The sequence below is a fragment of the Eupeodes corollae genome, chromosome 1 (assembly GCF_945859685.1).
Source record: "Eupeodes corollae chromosome 1, idEupCoro1.1, whole genome shotgun sequence".
NCBI lineage: Eukaryota > Metazoa > Arthropoda > Insecta > Diptera > Syrphidae > Eupeodes > Eupeodes corollae.
The window spans coordinates 111,097,049-111,107,818 of NC_079147.1; the positions used below are offsets into that span (position 1 = coordinate 111,097,049).

At 33.8% G+C, this 10,770-nt stretch overlaps 2 protein-coding genes across 2 annotated transcripts; both read left to right on the forward strand.

The window, feature by feature from the left end:
* The first annotated feature begins 1,214 nt into the window (after window positions 1-1,214).
* On the forward strand, window positions 1,215-2,735 carry LOC129942730 (uncharacterized). The gene is made up of 2 exons (XM_056051780.1): window positions 1,215-2,186; window positions 2,346-2,735. Exons 1-2 carry the CDS (start codon window positions 1,932-1,934, stop codon window positions 2,733-2,735), a joined length of 645 nt encoding a protein of 214 aa, XP_055907755.1. The 5' UTR covers window positions 1,215-1,931.
* Window positions 2,694-3,405, forward strand: LOC129942739 (uncharacterized). The gene is made up of 3 exons (XM_056051789.1): window positions 2,694-3,019; window positions 3,091-3,269; window positions 3,394-3,405. The coding sequence occupies exons 1-3, from the start codon at window positions 2,848-2,850 to the stop codon at window positions 3,403-3,405; spliced, it is 363 nt and encodes a 120-aa protein (XP_055907764.1). The 5' UTR covers window positions 2,694-2,847.
* Window positions 3,406-10,770: the final 7,365 nt, after the last annotated feature.

Genomic DNA, 10,770 nt, shown 5'->3' on the forward strand with positions numbered 1-10,770 from the left:
ACCAACTGCTAGAATTTTTGACAGGTATGTATGACACTTTATTGGTGTAGTTTTGAAGTGTTTTGTTTTAAGGGCATATTAACATTTGGACTTAATAGTAGGAGCGCACTTCAATCGACTTGAGTTTTCTCAAAAGAAATATATGCATACGATTGATATGAACATGTTCGTCTTTACTATAGGGTTCGCCATCAAAAGTTTTTTTTTCAACTAGTGCTTATTTCGTGAATGGAAACAACTAGCTCATGTCTGACTTGACAGACAATTAGTGTTATCATCCCGCTGAATGAATATGGTTGTGTATACGCTTGAACAACGCTGGGAACATCGCTTAAGAAGATGCCGATTTTGCCATCTTCATCTTTTCAGATGAAGCTCATTTTGATCTTGGCGGGTATGAAACAAGCAAAATTGTCGATACACCCAAAACGGGTCACTGTTTGGTACGGATTTTTTCCCAGAGGCATAATTTTGCCATATTTCGAAAATGAGCAAGGAGTGGGCGTTACAGTCAATAGCGATAGTTATCGGGCCATATTGAAATAATTTTTGTTCACAAAAAGTTAAGAGGAGGATATTGACAATATTTGATTTCAACAGGACGTCGCTACGTGCCACACAGCCAAAGCTACACATGATGTTTTTATAGCACTTAAAAAAATGCTATTTGGCGGACCCTATGTAATCTTGATTTATTTAACATCGGCTGTCAAATTTTGAATTTATGGCAAAATTTTGAGTGAAAAGTTTTGTTCTTCTCAAATTAAAAATAAAATTCCAAAATCACACTTATCCAGAGCGATCTTCTTGATGTTTGCATCGCTGTTCATCAAGGTGCAATAGCCGACTGTTGTGGTTTTATTTAATGGAACAACGATTCCCACATTGTGGAATGTTTTGGAGCAAATTTTCCTAGCCCGCTGCGACATATTTTTGGCGACGAGTTTGAAGACGCATCCTTTGGATCCGTCATTACGAAATATGAGCTAGTTTTCCTCGTCATTGGGGTCTTCACGCCAGTAGCCATAGTCAATTCCGGTTTCTCAATTAACAAAGACCGTTTGAAACTCTGGAGGATCATGAAAGAACCGCCAGCGCCGCAAATAGTCACCGGGCTTTCATTCTAGACGTTTTTTTGTTGCCAGGTAGCTTCCCCAATTTTTTTTTCTGCAATATTCTGTAAATAAAAAAAAGCAATAATACACGGAGAAAAATCAGCCACTTTAAAATAAGGTGATGGTAATCTTAATACCAATCTACTTAACACAACTGGACTTCATATCGAAATAAATAGATTCCGTTTAAACGCTCTTAGATTCAATTAAGTTCATCATTTCATTCTCAAGAGAATTTTCTGCTAAAACAAACCATACTTTTTCCGCTTAAAATTAACTGACTTCTCAATAATTCTATGTGTTAACTTATTGATTCAATAAAATTTTCTTGAAAAGGTGCATCATTTTAAATTAAATTGAACATCTCCTTAAACAAAAGTCGCCACTTATACATACATGCAGTGATAAAAACGTTCCATGCTACCGTGCAAGAGGATCTTTGCAACAACAAAAAAAAAACAGTTCCAATCAACCCATCTACCTATGAATTTAAGAAGAGAATCATTTTAAACTAAGGGGAACATCTTAAAACAGAATTTTTGGTTGCTTTTGGTTTTGTCTTTGCAACAGTGTGCATGTTCATGTGTATGTAGGTACGGTAGACAAACTAACGGATTTTTCATTAAATGAAGTGGTGACTCTCTATTTTAAGCAGATGTCCACATTAATTTAAGTTGTGACTCCTTTTTTTATAAGACAATTTCATTGTTTTTGTTAGTTTTGTTGCATCTTATACTCGTTCAGTAGTCGCATTGTGTTTTTATTCTTTTTCCAGTGAAGTGTTGAAGTTTTATTAAATAACTTAAGTGACTAAAAATGTCGGAAAACAATGAAGAAAATATGATATATCAATTTGTTTATACAACTGGCGATAGTGCAATCGAAGGCCTTCTTTCTGAATGGGGTCTATGTGAAAATTCGATTGCACTGCTTCATGCGCAAGGAGTCGATCAAAATATACTCTGCAAAATGGAGCGTCATGATATTGAAGTACTTTTTTCAAAGGTTAATTTAGATTTTCGGGAATATATTTTGTTTAAAGACGGATTGTTAAATTGGCGCATTTCACAGGTAAGTATTAAAAGTTTCCATTTTATCAATACTTTTTTTTTATGAAAATAGCTTTACTTTCTGAGGGGTGTGGTGGTGCGATCTAACAAAAATATTATTTTTTTATTCGAAAGGTTTTATTCATTTTTGACAATATTTTTGTTTTTATCTGGTTTTAAGGGCAAACCGTTGTCAGGACCAAGTTTAGTTGATCGAGACACACTCTCAATGTCCAAATCTGTTACAAGTTGGCTGGATAATTTAAACCAGTCTTCATCACCCTTAACTTCTTCTTCTGAAACACTGAATCTCATAGATGTACTGAATATCGAAAGTGTGTTACAAAAAACGATAAAGGGGCAGATCATAATTGAGTTTTACAAGAAAAATAACATCTTGGATAATAAATGTCAAAAGGACTTGGTCCAATGCATAGTAGACGAGTGCCTAAACAAGAGAGTTGTCTTAAATTACAAATTAATGCAACAAATTTCAGAAAGTATTGTTAGACTTTCCAACGGAGAAAAAGGTATGTATAATTTTTTACTTGCGATAAACAACGTACTTTAGAGGGCAAGTTTTGGATTCGTAAAAAAGCGATCCAGTCATGCCTATTTTTTTTTTAAATATCTTAAAAAATCATATTGATATTTAAACAAACAATTGTTAGGAGACATATTATATGCCAAGGAAGCAAGGCTCAAAAAATCCAACTGGAAAACTTCATTCCAAGTGGGCGAATAGTAAAATTCGCATTAAGTTTGTGAAGAGAACTAAGCCCAGCAGTACTACGTCCACATCCCACAAAGAAGGCAATACTTCCGACTCTGATAAAGACAATCGTGATGAAGACGGTATTTTTTTTTAAATTATTATATATAAGTGTTCCAACTATATATTTATTTAATTTCATATTTATTTATAGATGAGTTAGACCAATGTATTGTCTGGTTAGCGAATCATGTTGCTCCATGGGAAACTGTCCTTGACAACTGGAAGAAGACAAGCAACCTTCGCATTAAATCTCTGAAGAATAATGACAAATCATTAGGCAAATTGCTTAAGGATTGGCCGCGTTACAACGATGAATTAGGATATTCGTTGGTATGTTGATATTCTGTTTTTTTCTTGTGTATACTAGTGCACAATAACAATGATTTATAAGTACTGATTTTCTAATCCAACATTTCTTGTTCTAACATTTGATAACTTTTGATTAATCTTATAGACATTTTACTAACTTCTTGTTTTGATGAAAATAAGATAAACGAATTAAAAGCTCTTATAAAAGCCCACAACGAACAATTTCAAATCCTTTTTAACGAAAGTCTTAAGCCCAAATTTCATAATTTGGTACACTACCCTAGAGTCATTCGGTTTTTAGGACCAATTAAGTATATGTCCTGTTTTAGATATGAAGCAGTGCATCAGATTTATAAAAATTATGCTCGCAATATAACAAGTAGACTTAATATACCAATAACTTTATCTAAGAAAGCAGCTTTGAAATTTGCTGCACTTAAGATGTCAAACTCTTTTTTTTTGCGACATATCAGATTTGCCAATGGAACAAGCAAATCAGGTTGTTTTCAAAGGCATTACTTATAAACCTGGTTTTATTTTAACAAAATGCTTGAAGTCGTCTAATTTTGTTTATGAAATTGAAAATCTTTTACCAAAAAGTGAAGAACTTTTTTTAATTTGTAAAAGGTGGAAATTAATTAAATATCTCAATCATTATTTGTCTTTTGAAGTAGGGGATTTAGATGAAAATTATTGTGCAATCAATATCAAAAATGTGGATGGACCACCTATTCATTTTTATTTTTTAAATAACGGGCTCAAAGTTGTTCGCCTTAAGCTTTATTTTTAAGAAAATGTAAAATATTCTGTAGAAATAAACACTGTAAATAAACACTATTTAAACTATAAAATTACTTTTTATTTTTTGGAAATTTTGCAGCTTATGAACAATTAATTTACAAATGACTTGTTTGTATTTTAAGAGTACTAAATTCACAAAAGCTTAATTTTCTTAGAAGATTTGCTGCTGTGATCTTTTAATTTAAACTCCAAACTTTAAATGGTTAAAAAGGTAAGACTTGTTCAATTTTTGTTGAAGAGGAAACTGAAACGAAATTTCATGCCCATATAAATAAGATATTCGGCACACAAAGATCAGTTCCGTATATATTATTTTATGGTAATGCAAAATTAAATAATCTTTTTTAAAATTTAAACAAAAAGCTAATTTTTGTAAAATCTACTGGTAAACTTATGATTTTTAAGTGGTGAACATCTTACTTTAAGAAGAATGAACTTGAAATTAAGAAAAACTTCATTTAATTTTTACCTAGGAGAAGTCTAAAAAGAAACAGATTTTCTTGTAAAATATATTCGTTAACGTGTGATACCAAAGTGCGAAAAATTTTAGTTTTAATTGAACGCACTTAAAATTAAGATATGCTTCACTTAATATCAACTTTCAAAAAGTCTTAAAAAAATGTGATTAGAATAAAATCAATCGGAAAACGGCTTGTATTAACGTGGAAGATACATTATTTGTATGCAAATGCATTTCAAAATAAGATGTTTTCGACTTGATAAAATACTCAAAAGAGAATGATTTTCTTATAAAACTAAACGGATTCACCTTAAATATAACTTTACCGAAATCAAGGTGATTTGTCCAATTACTTTAAGCCGAAAGTCCGCTTGGCAAAAAACCATGCAGAAATCCACTTAATTTAATTCAGATTCCAATTGTTTTTAGCAAGTCTTTTTTCTCCGTGTACTTATTTTGTAAGGAAATTGTATACATAATATTACCTACCACGGCCAAATTTGTTTCAGAATGAAATATTTGTTTTGACAGCAGCCATCGGCTGTTTTATTTACATTAATTTGAGCGCACAATGTTCCGAAAGGTTTGTTTGTTTAGCTCAACTTAGAATAGCAACTAGTCTTCGAGAGGTTTTATATAAAATTTGTGGTTTACGAAAACTTGTAGTTTACCAAAAATGTATGGAAAAACTTGAGTTTTCGGCCAAAACCGATGACTTCGCGAAAACCGGGTTTTGGACTTGGTGTGAAAAGCCTATTAGATACATCGTCGCCTGCATGCAATATTTTTGTGAGTGTGAAATTACGGTTTTGTAATTTAAATACAGTTTTAATATTCCATTTTTTTCTCTTTCAATCTGTGTAATCCGTTTTTTGATATTTGTCCTAGTGTCAGAGATAATAATTTTGCATTTTGTCGTATGTGCAGGATATTCAATAGATTGCTTGTCGTGGTACTTTAAGGCCTGGTAGAACGGTGAAGCCTGCTTTCAAATATATTTTTATTTGTAACAAAACAAAATGTTAAAACTGTGTTAAATAAATGAATCTTAATCTCTCTAATCTATATTTTTATGGTTGTACTCATAGTATTACTGATATAGACAGAGAGGAAGATATTTACGAATTTCCGAAGTCTTTCCACCAAAGAAAAAAAGTTTTGTGTGTAAACTATATCAAAAAAGTTGAAGTGAAACTAGACGAGAAGAAAGGCAAACAAACATGATGAGTATCCTAAAAAGAAGGCCATTTTGCATTTTCATTTCTAAATAAGCTATCTGACCATACAAGTATTTAAAAAGTATTTTATAAATACATTGAACATATCAGAGCGCAATGTTTACTATTTTTTCTCGAAATATTGTGTTTCAAATGACGAATCTAAATCTAAGACTTCAAAAGGAAGCCGTTAAAAATCACATTTTTAGCTTCGCAGTTGTAGCCTCCCATTACTGCCGTTCAACAATTTCCAACAAGCATTTATTCATTGTCGGATGTGTTTCATTTGTTTGTATTTGTTTGGTTGACAAGTAGTTTTGGTGAAAATGTCACATATGACAAGGACATATTGGAAAAAAATTTCTTTTATTGCTATCTTTATTGAAATATTGAAAAGTGTTGAACATGATTCGATACATGTTTTCTGCATAATATCATTTAACATAATGCTATACAAAATCTATAGTAAGGTTTCACCAAAAGTAGCTGAATATAACATACGACAATGTTTTATCCAGGTGACGATATCTTTAGCTATGCTTGCCCTCTTGAAGTTTTGACGGAAACAAATATTATTATTTTTCAAACGGCATCTGTTGTTTCTTTGCTTCAAAAAGACACTAAAGAAATCTATTCTTATAAAGTTTGACAAAATAAACAAAATACAAAAATCACGTTCAAAAACTTAAGTTAAAAATTGATTTTTCACGAAAAGGACCAGACGCGTATCAAAAATGCCTAAATGTCCATGTACCTAAAGGGTACAGAGAGGCATTAAAACTCGATTTAAGAATTATTAAGTATTTTAAGTTTTATGATGTGTTCCTGATTACGTTATTAAACTGAGTCAATTACCCTAAAGCTCAACAATAGTAAAATCCAATCCAACTTCTCTTACGTAATCTATTGTTTTTTTTTGCCATGAGCAACCTCAAATGTCACATTGGAAATTAGAAACGGTTAATCTATTGTTTAATTTTTTGTTGATTTACCTTTAGTGTCGGTAGTTATATTTTTTTTTTACAAAATTTCAAATAAATTATACAAAAAAATGCCCTTTAAAAAAAATGAATGCTGGTTAAGAAGCTGGAGGAACTACAACAGCTAACTATTTAGAGAATAAAAGAAAACACAGGTTTTGGGTGAATCCATTTCTCGAAGTAAGGGAATTTCATGATTTTGAGGCGCACCTACTAAAGGACTTACTATGGGAGGACGGTGCAGAACTGCAGAGGCAGACTAAAAGAATTTTCGTAGGATGTTGGTCGACAGCTTTGAAGCTGTTCTTTGCCTAGTATAGATAACTTTGAATTAATGAATTTAGGCAGTCGACGTCAATTTAAAAGACTCTCACCACTTCATACAACACAAACGTCAAATTTGATGACAGGATTTTGATCCGCTCGAAAAATCCAAACTGCGATGACCGGATTATGGACTGGATGTTTGATTGTTGGTCTCTATTGGGTTATCTGATGACAAGCCTGAAAAGTCCTGTTTTTGGATTTCATTATTGTTATTTCCAAAAACTAGTTTATCGCCAACATATTGTATACTATTATAATAAAATAGACATGGATCAGCTGTGCTATTTTTCAATCCAGCTTTCTTCATAAAGGCCAAGAATCATAGACCTCACCCTGTTCTGTCTTCTTCAAATCCCTCATACTACTCTAAGTATACTTCTTCCTACAAAGTACCAAATAAAAATGCTGTTTTGAAGGAGCATGCGAAACTGTGTCGTAAAGGGCTACATGACTGAATGATTCTTCGTAATCGATAAATTTTTGTTGAACATACCCTTTCGCAACAAGTCTTGCTTTGTATTACCTGTACTATCGTTCCCTATCGTTATTAGGTCGTTTTACAAGGTCCCAAGTTCCAATTTCTTCTAAGGATGATAACTCATCCTCCATTGCCAAGAGCAACTGCGCACTATCTGCTGACTTCAAGGCATCGGAGTACACCCCACCTGTCATTCAGCTTGGCTCTTTTCTTTCTCTTCTTAGTAACAAAATTATATTTACCGATTTTTTTGGTTTTGTTAATCAATTCAATATATTCATTCTATATGAAACATATTTAAAAAGTAATAACTTTATAAAGTACGAACACAAGTTTAGTAACTATAACCTGGAATTTATACCATCAATAAGAAGACATGCGAAAGGAAGAGCGAGTGGTGGCTGTATTTTCGGATATAAAAAAGATAATGATAGTAACGTCTTTGAATTGAAAAGTTATGAGCAGATCTAAAAATGTATGGCAAGAAATTCCGCATATTGCCAACTTATATAAATTGTAACCAATGGGATGCAAATTTCGAAAAAAAAACTAGGGAGTTTTTTACATCTATGAACCTGGTTGAAAATTTGCTGCTAGTTGGAGATTAAAATGCCAAGATCGGTAACGAAGGAGGAACGGAAAATGATCGAATTGATATGAGCAGGAGAACGAAAGATGCAAAGGAGAATGGAATGTGTGCAAGTTGTTGGATCTATGCAATTCTTTTGGGCTCCGGATCCAAAACGGTACCAGTGAGGGCGACAACCAAGGTGAATTCACATTTGTTGGGAAACAAGTTAGCTTGTTGTAGATTAAAGCTTGGAAAGAGGTGAATGGAGCTCACTTATAACTGATTTTGATTTTTTGAAACTATTCAGATCATATGCCAATTGTGGTAACATTTAAATGTGGCAAAATAGTACCAGAGGCAACTGTGGCCTTAGAACTTATGCCCAAACCAATGGCTAAGTCTACGTCACTGTACAGCCCATACAGCTCGTCGTTCCATCTTCTCTCCCACTCTCCTTCGATGCATACGGGACAGTAGATCACACGAAGAACTTTTCTCTTGAACCGACCCAAGGTGCTTTCATCCGCTTTTGTCATAGTCAATGGTTCTGCACCGTATAGCAGGACGGAATGATTTTTAGGAGGTCTTGTTTGGTGTGGATATTAAAGCTATATACAGGAGCATTATTGGCTGAGTAAGCTGCACTGTCAGCGTATTCGTTGCCCTGGATTGCTACATGTCCAGGGGTCCACATTAACTTGATATTGTTTGGTGATCTGGTGAGTTGGTATCTTATTTCTGATATGAGTTCAGTATTATTGTTAGGGTTTTTTATGGCGTTAAGTTAAGGATATGCTAGCAGAGCATATAATGTGTTTTTTCACGGTAATTAGACGCAGTCTTAGTATCTTGTAGTATGGCAAATGCTTCTGCAGTGAATACTAAAGCGAATTCAGGCAGGTTGTCAATGGAAGCAATGGCACAATTTTCGAGTGTCACCGCAAATGATGTGTTTTCAGTTTTCTCAGAACAATCGGTATTGGCGGTAGATACTATTGCTGGTATTTACTTTTTTATAACTAGCTAGAGTTAATATTAGAGATTCCGGGTTTGCGCACATTGTGCGAGTGTATGGGTTAGGATTGTGAGGGGGAAGGCTACAAGTTTCGCGTATCTTAATTCCACCGCAACGTTTTGTTGTATGTCCTAGCAATTGGCAATTGCGGCATCGCATTGGGTTGGGAATATATTCCGTAATTTTGGGTGTGTAAAAACCGATATCAACTGATTTAGGGATTTGGTAGAGGTCAAATGTGAAGAGCATAAGACCTGAAGATTTTTGTTTTCCATCATCATATTTTTTTTGGACTTTATGTATGTCTATGACACCTTGAGATTTCATTTCGTTTTTCATGAGGCATGGGGCATAACAGGTTAAGTTTATCATGTAGATTCACAGTTATTGGGCAAACACCAGCAAGATCTTTAATTCGAAGGAAAATGTCGGTGGTCTTTTGAGACCTTACAAATATTAGTAAACTACCGTCTTGAAGTTGGTTTATGCTTTCGTAATCTTGAGTTATAGCATCAATGGATTTTTTAAGGGCAAATGGGCTCAGTGATTTGATGGGTTTTTCGTTCGATTTTGGGGAAATACGATAAATCGAGGATTCTTTAGTGATAGATTGGAGGCTTGGGAAAGCGTTTAGTAGTATGGTGTTGTGTTTTTTTTTTTTTGGGCTGAAGGTCAGGGTCAGGATCGGGGTCAAGATTCCCAAATCGACCACCAATATTATTTGGCCAATTGGTCATTTTAACTGTTTTTTTCTGTAATACACTGGGTACACTCAAATACGATACCGAGAAAAAGAAAGAAAACAAAATAAAGAGAGAAAGTGGTTTAAAAAGAGAAAACCGGTTTTGCCGCTTGGCGACAAAACTAATCACACAGTAACTTGATGAACGATGTTATCGGTTCGAGAGTTAGTCGGTGACTGTGTTAGCTCTTTTAAATGAAGTAGATGTGTCTAAAATGCTTATATATTGCAAAACAGCACTAATTTATAGAACTAGTGATGAAAATTTTTAGTTAACACAACTGTAACTTAATTAATTACAAAACCTTAATACAGTTAAAATTTTGTCAGTTAGACAGACGGCCATGCTTTAAAGATTGTTATGAAATTGTACAATTAATTGCAAGTTAATAAAAATCTATCTAATCTAATCTAAAAAATCTATAGCTGGTAGGTAGAAATGGCGATCTCAAGGCAACCTAGCCTGAGATCCAATTAGCGCTGTAGTGCGCCATTTTGATACCAAAAACTCGTTTGACCTTTGATTGAAAGGGATAGATTGATAGAGAAGCTATTTTGTCGCATTGAGAAAAAAGATTAGGTCTCTAATGTTTGTGTCAGATAGCTCATCGAGGACATTTGCAGAGGAAATGGATTATGGTTTCACTTTCTCTTTGGTCACTACAGCTACGGCAAAATGTGTTGTAAGAGATACCCAACTTCTCTGCATGACCTCCTATAGGCCAATGTCCGGTACAAACCGCAACAATCCTGGCTATGTCTTGCCTTGGCCTGCATAAAAGATCGTATACACGGGTTTTGTTATAGGTGGGCCATATCTTCCTAGATGTAATGCAGTTGGGTAAATTACTCCACCTTCGGTTTGATTCAGTTTGGTAGATAGAAAAGATTTTACCCTTCACAGCACCAAGAGGAATGTTAACCATTTCCG